The 15,376-nt window shown below is 44.5% G+C and overlaps 1 protein-coding gene across 1 annotated transcript in view; it reads right to left on the minus strand.

Moving 5' to 3' along the window:
• The window catches only part of rpf2 (ribosome production factor 2 homolog), a 28,254-nt gene continuing 12,878 nt past the window's right edge, over positions 1-15,376 (minus strand). The window contains exons 6-10 of the mRNA XM_056294699.1: positions 5,346-5,422; positions 2,883-2,982; positions 2,641-2,743; positions 1,735-1,879; positions 1-871 (exon numbers count right to left, since the gene is read on the minus strand). Coding sequence (XP_056150674.1) covers positions 689-871; positions 1,735-1,879; positions 2,641-2,743; positions 2,883-2,982; positions 5,346-5,422 — 608 coding nt within the window. The 3' untranslated portion in view covers positions 1-688. The remainder of the gene's footprint in view (positions 872-1,734; positions 1,880-2,640; positions 2,744-2,882; positions 2,983-5,345; positions 5,423-15,376) is intronic.

Genomic DNA, 15,376 nt, shown 5'->3' on the forward strand with positions numbered 1-15,376 from the left:
TAAAAGAAACAAGTGTCAACAACACTTTATTTGAATAATTAACCTTACAAAAAGCGTATACAAATCCTAATTTGACGAGTTAAGAGTCTTTTGAAGCCTTTAGAAGTCTTAATAGCCATTTGAAAAACAGCCCACGGTCTTGGTGTGAAAGGCACGGGGGACTGAACGTGGTGAATTTTAGTGGTGAATCAACTTTATCTGGTGATGTAACGTTTTTTTTCTAGCCTTTGAAGTTAAGCAAAACACGATTAAGGTCATAAAATGTTGTCGCCGGAGTAGAAAACTTGTTTTCGAAGTTTGAGAGTTCCTTTTAATTTACCGTGTACTGACACAACTTTTTAAATCCTCCGTGATTTCCTCTGTGACCGCCGTTTATTTACTCCGTAACAGACACAGCTTACCGATTACGTGCGTGGTTGTAATTTGGAAAATAAAAATAACTCGCCAGTTCTAAAGGAATAAAACCATCTGTGTGTCACATGGGGAAAAAACAAAAACACTTGGGACAGAAAAGGATTTAGAAGACAGGATATACATGCAGCTTGCATAAGGGCAATTCACATGTCAAGTCCTTGATGGCGAACTCGTGCCGTGTCTTACAAAAGGAGGCGACTAGTAAATAACGAGGTGACGAACGCTAATCGCCTTTCACAGACGGCGAGCGCAGTCCAGTCGTCCCAGTCGGACTTCAGCTGTCCATTTTGGCGACTTTGGCTGACCGACCCTCCTCTCCAGTGACAACTTGCCCTCCCCTCTTCTTCAGGCCCTTCATCTTCCTTGTTTGCAGCTTGGACAAATCCTGCTTCTGCATGTGCAGCCGGCCGAACTTGGTGCCAAAGGCATCGTGGGATATGTTCTTCTTCTTCTTTGGCTGAAGAAATGACGGGGAAATGCATCAGGGTTAATATTCTCACTGTGGCAGTAACCAGCATTATTTTTTTCGTGGATTTCCCCCGCCCCCCCCTTTTTCACCCCAGTTGTACTTGGCCAGTTACCCCACTCTTCCAAACCATCCTGGTCTCTGCTCCACCCCCTCTGCCGATCTGGGGAGGGCTGCAGACTTACCACATGCCTCCTCTGATACATGTGGAGTCGCCAGCCACTTCTTTTCACCTGACAGTGAGGAGTTTCACCAGGGGGACGTAGCACGTGGGAGGATCACGCTATTCCCCCCAGTCCCCTCCCCCCCCGAATAGGCTCCTTGATCAACCAGAGGAGGCGCTAATACAGTGACCAGGACACATACCCACATCCGGCTTCCCACCCGCAGACACGGCCAATTGTGTCTATAGGGATGCCCAACCGAGCCGGAGGTAACATGGGGATTCGAACTGGCGATCCCCGTGTTGGTAAGCAATGGAATAGACCGCCACGCCACCCGGACGCCCAGTAACCAGTATTATGAGCCACCTTATGCACTGCATTCATATTATGTTCAGCCCATGACTGTAAACTGATGCCAGCAAGCAAAACAGGTCTCTAGTCAATGAAGCAAACTCTTGTACACCGGTTTAATTTGCAGTCTCTTCATTTAACCCAAAGACAACATGTCACCGCTGGAGTAATAATATGAACTGTTCAGTTTGTAATTACAAACTAATAATAGTAAGGATGGTGTGGAGTTAAAACTTGTGTGGCAAAATCTGCCCACACACCCAGATATTTACTGTCACTCTCCATCTAATAACGCCGAAAGACTCAGGAATCGTGTTCTTCATGTGTTCAATTATTTACCTTAAGAGCCTTGGGCTGTCTGTGAGCTGTCTTATACAAGTCCTCTGAAGCCAGATGTGTCCTCCTCAAGACAAAGTCAAAGGACGGTCCTATCTCCTCCAGCTCTATCCGGGGTGTCCGGCACCCGGACTTCTTCAACAGACACCTGCAAAGAAATTTTTACATCAATCAGCATTTTTGTGGAGCAACTGAGTGTCAAATAAATGTCAGAAATCATTTTTTGGGGTTAAAAAATATATCGATCAAACCACGAGTTTTCGTGTGGTGCAGAGTGACCGGTGCACGCCAAAATGTTCAAGTTCATGTTTCCTTTCACCTGCCGGGCAGTCCACTGACTCAAATTCTTCTTCTTTTTTCTTTTTTTTTGTTGAATTTCCCGCCTTTTTTCTCCCCAATTGTACTTGGCCATTTACCCCACTCTTCCGAGCCGCCCCGGTCTCTGCTCCACCCACTTTGCCGATCCGGGGAGGGCTGCAGACTACGTCTCCTCTGACACATGTGGAGTCGCCAGCCGCTTCTTTTCACCTGAAAGTGAGGAGTTTCGCCAGGGGGACGTAGCGCGTGGGAAGATCACGCTATTCCCCCCTGTTCCCCCTCTCTCCTGAACAGGTGCGCCCGACCGACCAGAGGAGGCGCTAGTGCAGCGACTAGGACACATACCCACATCCGGCTTCCCACCCGCAGACACGGCCAGTTGTGTCTGTAGGGACGCCCGACCAAGCCGGAGGTAACACGGGGATTTGAACCGGCGATCTCCGTGTTGGTAGGCAACGGAATAGACCGCTACGCTAACCGGATGCCCCCACTGACTCAAATTCTGGTACACGTACTTGGCAAACAGGGAGTAAATAAATAAATACGTCATTGTTGTGGTCAGTTCAGATGTGGGACAGATGTGTCTGGTACCTGTAGCTGCGCATGTAGATCTTCCCTTCCAGAGCGGTGAAGTGCAGAACATGTTCCAGGCCGGCCAGACGCACCGCAGGAACTGTAGGACCTCTGAAAAAGTCTGCGAGATAACACAAAAAACAAAAAACAAAACAGTAATTCAAGTAAACAGAGAATGACATAAGTACAAAATTACTGTGATCTTTTTGGTACAAGTGACATCCAACACAAGTCGTTACTGAGCAGAACGAAATACCGACCGATGAGGAGACTCTTTAGGCGCTTGTGCTCGTTGTCCGTGTCAAAAGCTTCCCCAGCAAACACAAGCATCGGTTTGGTTCCCTCCGGACATTTGCTGGCCTGCGATGGGAAACAGAATGATCAATAAGGACGAATGATTTTTGCTTTATAAAGCCACACGTGTGTCTTGTGTAGTCTCAAAGCCCAGACCCACCAAAAACCAGCATTCATGTACTTATCCCTGGGTCAAAGTGTATGTCATTTAAGAGCGATTTTAGGAAATGGCTTTATGGTCTACATCAGGGGTCCCCAATTACTTTTCATAGCGGGCCACTTTTAGGGCCACTTTTAAAACCACGGGCCACTCAAGCTCCAGCAGCATGTTGTTCGTTAGTTTGTTTTGGTGTCGATACGTTGCAGGTATTATAATTTAAACAGAGATTTTTCATCTATTTTTCGATATATTACTAGTCTTACTTTTACTAAGAAATTAATTAATTATTTTTTTGGGGGGGGGGAATAAAAAAAATTCTTCCTTCTGGCATTTCTCCAAAAATTCTCGCGGACCATAAATCAACCCGTCACGGGCCGGACGTGGCCCGCAGGCCGCCTATTGGGGACCCCTGGTCTACATGAAGATGAGCAGAGTAAAGACAGGAAAACTAGAAGAAACTTGCCAGGGTAATTGTTTAACTTGGTACCTCACCAATATCAACATTACACCCATTATGCCATCTGCCTTTGGTGCAGCCCTGTTCACAACTCCTGCACACCAGGAGTGTTTTTGTGCCAAAATTGTCTTTTACCCTGGAATGCTGAATTTTCCTGCCTACGAAACAACTTTACCTACGGAAACTAATAAAGAAACCTTGACTCTTGACCCAGTTACTAGTTTGAATCATAAAACTAGAGCACTGCAAACCCCCCACCCCCGACCAAGTGACGGCAAACCTCCAGCATTCAGCTTCTGTGAATGCCAACTCAGTGAAACTTGAACTACTAGCGTATTTTGGAAGGAGGGTTTGAATTTAATGTATGCTGATGTAACCCTCCCCCCAGATTACAGGGGGAGTAAAAACATGTTCCATCTAATGATGAAAGTAAGATATTGTACTGCAAATCCTGCAACGCTGGTGACCTTTTGCTTATGTTGACTGACGGAAGCCGGGGATGAAACGTGTCCCGTTTCCTTCTTCCATGAACATGATTAAAAACGAGAAAAGACATTTGGGATTTGTGTGGTTTTTGGTACGTGGGTCCTCTGGTTATGGTGGTTTAAGTTGGCTGACACACTGGTTATCAGATCTATACAGAACTGTATGGGAATGCATGAGTTAACACACGGACTGTGGATTATTCTTTTAGTTTAATTTTATTAGCTGTCTCCTCGGTTGTCGTTAGAAGGGAAGAAAACAGATTTAATAACAACAGATGAAGAAAATGTCAGTCTCAACAACTTTGCGTGTTTCTTGATGTGATGCAATTGCAGAGTTTTAAGAACTGGATTCACCCAAAAGAACACGTCCTTAGCCACTCGTTTTAAGCTATTGAGGTATTTATGTCTAAACATAAACACATTAAAAACAAAAACACCACAAATAAAAATGGGGCATCCGGGTGCTGAGCAGTGATGTGTCTATACTGTTTGTTATACTTTCACTTCCTACAGAGAGCTTTGAACCAAAATCTCAAGAGGCTCAGTAAACCTCATGAACCCGAGACGAAACAAACAAAAGGTCGGGTGGGCGTCCAGGTGGCAAGGCGGTCTATTCCGTTGCCTACCAACACGGGGATCACTGGCTCAAGTCCACGTGTTACTTTCAGCTTGGCCGGGCGTCCCTACAGACACAACTGGCCAATGCACTAGTGCCTCCTCTGGTCGGTTGGGGCACCTGTTCAGGGGGGAGGGGGAACTGGGGGGAATAGCGTGATCCTCCCACGCACTACGTTCCCCTGAAGAAACTCCTCACTGTCAGGTGAAAAGAAGCGGCTGGTGACTCCACATGTATCGGAGGAAGCATGTGGTAGTTTGCAGCCCTCCCCGGATCAGCAGAGGGGGTGGAGCAGCAACTATGGGATGGCTTGGAAGAGTGGGGTAATTGGCCAAGTACAATGGGGGGGGGGGGGGGGGGGCAACACGAAATCAACAGAAACTTTGGAACAAAATGCAAAAGAATATTGATTTAGCCCTTAAGAGAAAATATGGCCCAGAACAAGTGACTACTGTAAAACACTTCCCAACCGAGACACTTAAATGAGCGAAGAGCCTTAATGTGTCTTTATGTGTCTGTATTGTGAACTGCATTTATCTGATTTTACTTGTGATTACATTGTGTTGTCTTCTTTTACCGTCTCCGTTACTGCAGTTTGTTAGCATGTATATAACATATTCATCTTTCGTGCATTTCACTGCAAAACCAGCCTGCACACCAAATTCGCCCCTTGATTCCTTGTAAAGGGGAAAAAAATTAAACTAGCATTACCTTAATGTCACACAGGGAGACGTACTTCTCGATGCCGACTTCAATCATGTCAAGCACATGGAAGTCAAACAGACGACCTGCGGTCAGAGGAATAAACAAATAATGAAAAACAGGCCGGCTCCTTGAGAATCAAAAGAACCAGCATTCACAATACTATTGACAGTTGTTAAGTGTTATTGTCTCTGTTTATCCTACTACACCAACATCACAGAGTACTAAGACCAGAAGTCCTGAGGGAGGCATGGGAGTTTGACCAGCCAGTCTACATGTGTTTTGTGGACTTGGAGAAGGCTTACGACCGTGTACCACGGGGCACTCTGTGAGGGTTACTGTGGGAGTATGAGGTACCGGGGCAGTTGCTACAAGCCATCCGGTCCTTGTATAACCAAAGTGAGAGCTGTGTCCGTATTCTCAGCACAAAGTCAAACATGTTTTCGGTGGGTGTCGGACTCTGCCAAGGTTGTCCCTTGTCTCCATTTCTGTTTGTGATATTCATGGACAGGATCTCAAGGCGCAGCCAAAGTAAGGAGTATGTCTGTTTTGGGAACCTCAGAATTGCATCTCTGCTCTTTGCAGATGATGTGGTTTTGTTGGCTTCATCAGAACGCGACCTCCAGTGCAAATTGGGGCGGTTTGCAGCTGAGTGTGAAATTGACGGGATGAGAGTCAGCACCTCCAAGTCTGAGGCCATGGTTCTCTACTGGAAAATGGTGGATTGCTCCCTCCGGGTTGGGAATGAGTTGTTGCCTCAAGTGAAGGAGTTCAAGTATCTTGGGGTCTTGTTCACGAGTGAGGGTAGGATGGAGCGGGAGATTGACAGGCGGATTGCTGCAGCATCAGCAGTAATGCGGACGTTGTACCGGACTGTTGTAGTGAAGAGGGAGTTGAGCCGGAAGGCAAAGCTCTCAATTTACCAGTCAGTCTTCGTTCCAACCCTCACCTATGGTCATGGGCTTCGGGCAGTGACTAAAAGGGTAAGGTTGCGGATACAAGCAGCCGAAATGAGTTTACTCCGTAGGGTGTCTGGGCTCAGCCTTAGAGATAGGGTGAGGAGCTCGGACATCCGTTGGGAGCTCGGAGTAGAGCCGCTGCTCCTTCGCGTCGAAAGGAGCCAGTTGAGGTGGTTCAGGCATCTGATTAGGATGCCCCCTGGGCGCCTTCCTTTGGAGGTTTTCCAGGCACATTCAACTGGGAGGAGACCTCGGGGTAGACCCAGAACTCGCTGGAGGGAATGCATGTCCAATCTGGCCTGGGAACGCCTTGTGATCCCCCAGGAGGAGCTAGAGGGGGTTGCTGGGGAGAGGAACATCTGGAGTGCCCTACTTAGCTTGCTGCCACCATGACCCGACCCCGGAGAAGCAGCTGATGAGGAGATGAGATGAGCCAAAACAGAACGACTCAATCCTCACAACAACTATCTCATAGCTTTAGATTAATGTTAATTAGACAAAAGCTTCACATTTGAATGTTTTTGAACCGGCGCTCCTATAAGGCAAGGAAAGGCAAGGCAAATTTATTTGTATAGCACATTTCAGCAACAATGCAATTCAAAGTGCTTTACATAATTCAATTCAATTTATTGTCATTAAAATCAATGTGCAGGCACATGTGCAAAATCGAAATGAGGGCTGTGGCTTCGCCAAACAGTGTAACACAGACATAGACAAACACAGCAAACAGTATAAAATATATACAGATGAAGATTAAAAGCTTAAGATAATAAAAAAAAGGCACTAGAATAAACATATTTACAGACATTCAGTGGATAGCCGGGGTTCAGGTGGGTAACAGCTTGGGGAAATAAGCTGTTTTGGAGCCTGGTAGTGCGGGCTCTAGGGATTAAGACAAAATGTAAAAGCAACCTAAGGCAATAAAACACATTTAAAAACGAATAAAAAGAGTAAAAGTTACAGTGCAGTATAAGATAATAATAAAAAACTTCAAATTTGACTTAATAAAAGGCAGCAGCAAACAGAAGTATTCAGCCTTGATTTAAAAGAACAGATTTGCAGTAGACCTGCAGTTTTCTGGGAGTTTGTTCCAGATATGTGGTGCATAAAAACTGAAAGCTGCCTCTTCGTGTTTAGTTCTGACTCTGGGGACAGAAAGCAGACCTGTCCCAGATGATCTCAGCGGTCTGGATGGCTCATAGCGTAGCAGATGACCAGAAATGTATTTTAGCTCTAAACCATTAAGTGCTTTATAAACCAAGAGCAGAGTTTTAAAATCAATTCTTTGATGGACAGGAAGCCAGTGTAAAGACCTCAGGACTGGAGTGATGTGATCCACTTTTTTGGGTCTTAGTAAAGACTCGAATAGCAGCTTTCTGAATCAGCTGCAGCCGTTTGATCAATTTTTTAGAGACCTGTAAACACGCCGTCGAGTCGAATGAAGATAAATGTATGGACAAGTTTTTCAAAATCCTGCTGAGACATAAATCCTTTAATTCTTGATATATGCGTCAGGTGATAGTAGACTGACCTTGAAATTATCTTAACGTGGCTATTGAAATTCAGGTCTAAGTCCATGACTACACCAAGACTTCTGGCTTGGTTTGTGGTTTTTAACATTACCGATCATAGCTGCTCGCTGACTTTTAATCGTTCTTCTTTGGCTCCAAAGACAATTACTTCAGGTTTTTTTTAATTCTTTAAATCTAAATTAAATTCTTTGTTGAACTAAAAAACAATTCTGAGACATCCGATGGTTGATTTGTTCAATGCACTTAATCAGCCCATGTATGGGATTATAGTCAGGGGTGCACTTTTTTGATCTAGTTCTCAAGGGAGCACCTGGAGATGTTGCTTGGTACTCAAGTCTTTACGTGGCACGGTTATCCTACAAGCTGTCATCGTCACTACCCTCCTGACTGCTCTCCTCACGGTCTTCCTCTCTTTCAAACATGGAAAATTAAGATGTAGGCTTACTTCTTTCTCCCTGGCTGAGTCTGCGATTAGCGGTTTGCATCCATAAGTCAACAGCCGGCTTCAGGTCAAAAGCCTCTGTTGTCATCTTCGACAAGTGGATGTGCATCAGGGATGAGAGGCAAGAGTCTGACAGGCGGGATCTGTACTTGCTTTTTATTATATTGAGATGTGAAAATCCCCTCTCACATGCAGCACTGCTCAAGGGCAGTGCAAGGGAGAACAGAAGGACTTTATGAATGTTGGAGCAACTATCTGAATTACTTATCTTCACTGTGTTGACCAAGTCATACACAGAAGAGGCTGCCAAACGTTTTCCGGCTTGCTTTAAATGCATCCATTCTCTTACAGTGGAGTCCCTGTCAACAGACAAGCTGGCCTCATATTTCTGGAGGATGTTAGAAAGTGTTGTGTTGCCAAAACTGTGGCCAAGTTGAAGGATCAAACATTAAAAATTGATTACATGACTTAAGGGAGTCATATCTGCTTTCAAACTCATGAATTAGACCTCTCAATACATCAGCCTTGTCCTTGTCAGCATTTGAAACAGTCTCTTTCCTGTACTTGCCTTCACTGTCAAGCAAGTGTCAGCTGTCCAGCAGCTACCATGAGCTCACCTTTGCATTCACCATTAGTCAGTTTATCTTGCTGGAACCTGAGGGAGGTGAACTGTAAAATGTTTCCAGTGTCAAGCACGTTGGCTAGGAAACACTGAAAACACTGTGCAGATGTTTTAGGGTTAGGGTTACTTTCTCTTGAGTCTCTTGCCTCCACGCAGACCATCTGATGTTGTGAAACTTTCCTAGTTTCATAAAGGCAATGTCATTCTCATCACATATCTTCTTTAGTTGTTCTGTTCTTTTTGTGCCCTCTCTCTGTTAATACGCTCAGCAACTTGACAATGGCACGATTAAATGTCTCACAGTATGGTACCATGCGATCAGTTGACTTTGTGCAGTTCTTGGGGGTGTGGGCAGTACGCAGAATATGCACAAGGGAATTCCCAATCATCACCATCTGACACAATTTGGGAAAGACCCCATTGTAAACTCCAGCGTTGACTGCTGCTCTGTCTGTACACACAGAGACCAACTTATCTTCCACTAATCCCCTAAACCACAAGTACGGAAGAGCTGCTCCAGTCCGTTCACTATGTCCTGTGCCGCTCAGTTCACACCCAAATTAATTAATCCAAGGAAATCTGAGGTCAACTCTCCATAGTTAGACACACACACAATTTACACAATTTCCTGCTCCACTTGTGTTGCCTTCTGATCCATCAAAGAGCACGTCCCAAAATTCAGCTGCCTTCAGTTTTTCACTCAGTTCTAAACAGATTGTCTGTGAGATTCTCTGCATGATGCGGGTCCCCCCTTCTCATGATTGATATGCACTGCCGACATTAACTCCAAGCCTCTTGAAAAGTGCAACATCCTCCTCACATGAACGCATCGGGCGTGCATGTTTCACTTTGTGAAAGGCCAACAGAAAAATATTACAGAGTGCTTGACGCTGTTCTTCATTCAGTTTGTCCTGCCACGTGTCAAGAGGGTGAGTGGATTTCTGATCCTGCTGCACCTGTTATCAATAGTTTGCACTACGTTCATGTGCTCTTTACTCTTCTCGTGCTTTTCAAAAGCTGGATGACTGAACTTTTTTGTCCCTCTATAAAAGGCACTGCTTTTATCCGCGAGACTGGGATTTTCACGGCATATTTTGCACCACATCTCTGTGTGGTCGTCATCTGTTTGGAGCCTGCCTACTTCCTGCAGCCAATTTTCCGTGAATACACGTTTTTTATGCCCAGGTTCAGTATGGCATTTCTTTGGAGGTGGTGCAACACCAAAGTAATTACTTAATGTAGCTTGCTTCTTGGACATTTTGACGAATGGGCAAAAATCCTAAAATCAGAGAAAAAACATGAACGTTAAGCTAGTTGTAACATAAGCTAACTATTTGGTGGAGCTCAAGGTTTAACAGTTAACCTTGCTAACTTGGGAAAAAACCGCATCCACTTAATCAAGAAATAAGGCTAAAAGTTGCACGATTAACAACTGATTATTAAAATTGACACATTTGTCATAATGACTTTCTTACCAGTGCTATATGGAGAAAATCCTCTTGTTTTAATAAGTAATTGTGTCCCAAAAATGTTGGTACGCAAAAGCACCTCTTTTTGTATTACAGTGGGGAGAACAAGTATTTGATACACTTCCGATTTTGCAGGTTTTCCCACTTACAAAGCATGTAGAGGTCTGTAATTTTTATCATAGGTACACTTCAATTGTGAGAGACGGAATCTAAAACAAAAACCCAGAAAATCACATTGTATGATTTTTAAATAATTAATTTGCTTTTTATTGCATGACATAAGTATTTGATCACCTACCAACCAGTAAGAATTCCGGCTCTCACAGACCTGTTAGCCCTCCTGTTCTCCACTCATTACCTGTATTAACTGCACCTGTTTGAACTCGTTACCTGTATAAAAGACACCTGTCCACACACTCAATCAATCAGACTCCAACCTCTCCACAATGGCCAAGACCAGAGAGCTGTCTAAGGACATCAGGGACAAAATTGTAGACCTGCTCAAGGCTGGGATGGGCTACAGGACAATAGTCAAACAGCTTGGTGAGAAGGCAACAACTGTTGGCGCAATTATTAGAAAATGGAAGAAGTTCAAGATGACGGTCAATCTCCCTCGGTCTGGGGCTCCATGCAAGATCTCACCTCGTGGGGCATCAATGATCATGAGAAAGGTGAGGAATCAGCCCAGAACTACACGGCAGGACCTGGTCAAAGACCTGAAGAGAGCTGGGACCACAGTCTCAAAGAAAACCATTACTAACACATGACGCCGTCATGGATTAAAATCCTGCAGCGCACGCAAGGCCCCCCTGCTCAAGCCAGCGCATGTCCAGGCCCGTCTGAAGTTTACCAATGACCATCTGGATGATCCAGAGGAGGAATGGGAGAAGGTCATGTGGTCTGATGAGACCAAAATAGAGCTTTTTGGTACAAACTCCACTCGCCGTGTTTGGAGGAAGAAGAAGGATGAGTACAACCCCAAGAACACCATCCCAACCGTGAAGCATGGAGGTGGAAACATCATTCTTTGGGGATGCTTTTCTGCAAAGGGGACAGGACGACTGCACCGTATTGAGGGGAGGATGGATGGGGCCATGTATCGCGAGATCTTGGCCAACAACCTCCTTCCCTCAATAAGAGCACTGAAGATGGGTCGTGGCTGGGTCTTCCAGCATGACAACGACCCGAAACACACAGCCAGGGCAACTAAGGAGTGGCTCCGTAAGAAGCATCTCAAGGTCCTGGAGTGGCCTAGCCAGTCTCCAGACCTGAACCCAATAGAAAATCTTTGTAGGGAGATGAAAGTCCGTGTTGCCCAGCGTCAGCCCCGAAATCTGAAGGATCTGGAGATCTGTATGGAGGAGTGGGCCAAAATCCCTGCTGCAATGTTTGCAAACCTGGTCAAAAACTACAGGAAACATCTGATCTCTGTAATTGCTAACAAAGGTTTCTTTACCAAATATTAAGTTCTGTTTTTCTGATGTATCAAATACTTATGTCATGCAATAAAAAGCAAATTAATTACTTAAAAATCATACAATGTGATTTTCTGGATTTTTGTTTTAGATTCCGTCTCTCGCAGTTGAAGTGTACCTATGATAAAAATTACAGACCTCTACATGCTTTGTAAGTGGGAAAACCTGCAAAATCGGCAGTGTATCAAATACTTGTTCTCCCCACTGTATCTGTTGCACATCATTTATTTTGACCACGCATGCGCAACAGTTATGTGCACCTCTGATTATAGTCCACCCGGTGATATGGTTATGTAAATCTGTGTCATCTGCATAATTATGTTAACATATTTTGTTGGGTTCCATAATCTGAACTAGTGAGCGCATATAAAAATTAAACAGAAGCTGCCTCAGAATTGAGCCTTGGGGAACCCCACAGGTCATTTTTGTCTGCTCAGATTCGTAATTATCTAGACACAAGGTAGTCCCTGTCCTTTAAGTAGGATTCAAACCAGTTTAGTGCTTTGCCAGAAAGCCCTACCCAGTTTTCTGTTTGCATTATTCATTTTTAAAAGTGGCTTGATGACTGCAGTTTTCAGGGCCTGTGGGAAGAAGCCTGACAGAAGAGACATGTTGACAATTTGTAGATTATCTGAGGCCGTGCAATTAGAATTTTTTTTTTAAAAAGCTATTGGCAGAATACCAAGGCAGCAGGAGGAGGATTTCAGATGTTGTATAATGTCCTCCAAGTTTTTGTGGTTGATGGGATCAAATTGTGTCATGTTATTTGAACTGATTTTAGGTGGACACGGGGACAACACATACCCTGTACTTAGCATGGAGGCACTGACTGCCTCTCTAATTTTCTGAATTTTGTCATTAAAGACGGCAAATTCATTGCAGGCCCCGGTAGATAGAAATTTAGAAGCTACTGCCACAGGAGGGTTTGTTAGCCTGTTGAAAGTAGCAAACAAGGCACGAGCATTTGTTTTTGGCAATGATTTCAGAGAAATAGGACCGTCTTGCATTTCTCAGTTCCAAATTCGCCATGAGCGTTCAGCTTTACGACACTTTCTTTTTTCTATACTGACCAGCATGGCACATCTCTGTGGACATCTTTACTTACCAGAGACCACCTTCAACGTAGTGGGTGCAATTGCATCAATGACATTTGTAAGTTTAGAATTGAAATTATCTACAAGCTCATTGACTGAGACCCAAGAGAGGGCGGGTATGGAAGAGAAAGCCTGAACAAATATTTCACTGGTGCTTTCAGTGATGTGCCGTTTTGTGATTACCTCTGTTTGAACATTTGTGTGCACGGCGATAGTATTGTCAAAGACAACACAGGAATGATCAGAGAGAGCAACATCAGTCACCACAACCTCAGAAATGTTCAGACCCTAATTAAGTCTAGAGCATGCCCCTTGTGTGTGGGCTCCATCACATACCGAGTTAGTCCATAGTTAAAGAACACAACACAGTTCTTTAGTCCCTTCGGTCCACAGTCAAAGTCAATAGATTATAAAGAGCAGTTAAGTCACTGAAAAAGTTTGCATTGTATTACGGTGGTCTATAGATATTTAGAAGTAACTCAAGAAGAGGAATTAAACTGAAGAGCCACATATTCAAAAGAAGCAACATTTATATAAGATATCTTTGAATTGGATCGAATCGTTAAACAAAATGGCAAATCCACCTCCTTTCTTATGCATTCTGGTTTTGCTCACAAAACTGAAGCTGGGGGGTGCGGTTGACTCGATAAGAACAGTTGCACTGTTATCTTGGTCTAGCCAAGTTTCAGTTAAAAAAAAGTTGATAGTGCTTGATGATAAAATCATTGATTAAAAATGTTTTCCTGCCAAAGACCTGACAATTAGTGTTGCTAAATTTAGTGTGCCAAGAGTGACAAGAGGATGCTAAATATGGAGCTGCCAGGGATGAGGAAAAGAGGAAGGCCAAAGAGGAGGTTTATGGATGTGGTGAGGGAAGACATGCAGGTGGCTGGTGTGACAGAGGAAGATGCAGAAGACAGGAAGAGATGGAAACGGATGATCCGCTGTGGCGACCCCTAACAGGAGCAGCCAAAAGTAGTAGTAGTAGTGGTGTGCCAAGAGTATTATCTGCCTAATTTTTTGCGACAGGCTGTGGCTGCTGGTGTACAAGTGGAGTCAGATTAGATAAAGTAGCTATGCACTTCTGAGTATACTTTGTTTTTCCTGAAGCTGGTCAACACAGGACTTGCAGACCTTAGAGCTGCTTCTTGCTGTCCTGGCGGGGCTCTATCAGCATCAGTGCATCCATACTCACTTAGCAGAGGGAGGCATGAGCTAGGGGGTGTAAGGACCCAGTCGGTCCTAGCAGTCATCATGCCCTGTAACGTTGGCTGCAGGGAGATTGCCCTTGCTTTGTTTGGATAAGCGGGAACTTCTGGTACCAGATAGTAACATCTCGTCAATCCCCGTTATCTGCATCCGTAGCTTGTGTAAGAGATCTCTGAGAGGTGAGGAGGGGTGGGGTGGGGGGTGGGAATGGTCCATGGTCTTGTCCTTGTTGTCCTGGGTAGAAAAGACCGCTCTACTTTTTCCAGATTTTCCTGATCCTTTCCAAATACCAGCAGTAGGGTGCTGGAGGCCATACGGTTAAGTTAGCAGTAAGTGTGTGGCCCCCCACTCTTGATTAAATGAGTCCCGTCCATTCTGAAATGGTTTCGGTGTTCCCAGAACAGGTTGACGTTATCAATGAAGCTCAGTTTTTGATAAGTGCATGCGGAGGAAAGCCAGGTATTTAATGCCAGCAAGCAAGTCAAACGTTCAATTCCTTTCCCTGAAGTGGACCTGACACAAATAGCTGGGACTTGTTGGAGAATGTCCAATGTATGAATCCCTTTTTAACAGCTCTGAGCCACGTGTCATTCCAGGACAAATGTTATTTGTTCCAACATGCACAGTAAGTGTATCCATACCCAGATGGTCGAATAACACTTGTGGCAGTGTTTGGACCAAGTCATTAACCATAGCGTTGGGTAAACATAGCTTTCAAAACTTTGCTTTTAACATTTCTTATTATATGGTCACCTACCAGCAGTCTTTGGTTTGATGTCTTGTCTGGCTTGGTTGACTTGGTACTGTTTGCGGTCGGTCACTTGTTTCTCCAGAGATTCAATTCAAGTCATTTCGCTCCAAAAATTGACTCAAAAATAAACTTGGAATAAACTTTCCGGAATAAACTCGGAAATACTCTTTTCGAGATTAATCTATCGGAGTCGCCTAAGTACACATTTTAGGCAGCCATCTTGGTCGATACAAGTATATTCATGTATCCTGTACAGATAGTAACAGTACAATTCAATAATGTGGTCTGAGTCCATCCTGTGCTCCTTCATTACTGTACGGTTCAGTTGGACCAGCTTATGAGACAGAGACACACCACATGTCAGAAGAGGATGTGATGAACTGCAACCTCCCCTTCCTCTCAGACCTCCTTCCACATTCCCTGCATTTTCTGGTTTTGCTCTTTTTTACTTCCCCCCCCCCCCATATCACCTGTGACCGTTTTTCAT

The sequence above is a fragment of the Lampris incognitus genome, chromosome 15 (genome assembly GCF_029633865.1).
Source record: "Lampris incognitus isolate fLamInc1 chromosome 15, fLamInc1.hap2, whole genome shotgun sequence".
NCBI classification, from domain to species: Eukaryota; Metazoa; Chordata; class Actinopteri; order Lampriformes; family Lampridae; genus Lampris; species Lampris incognitus.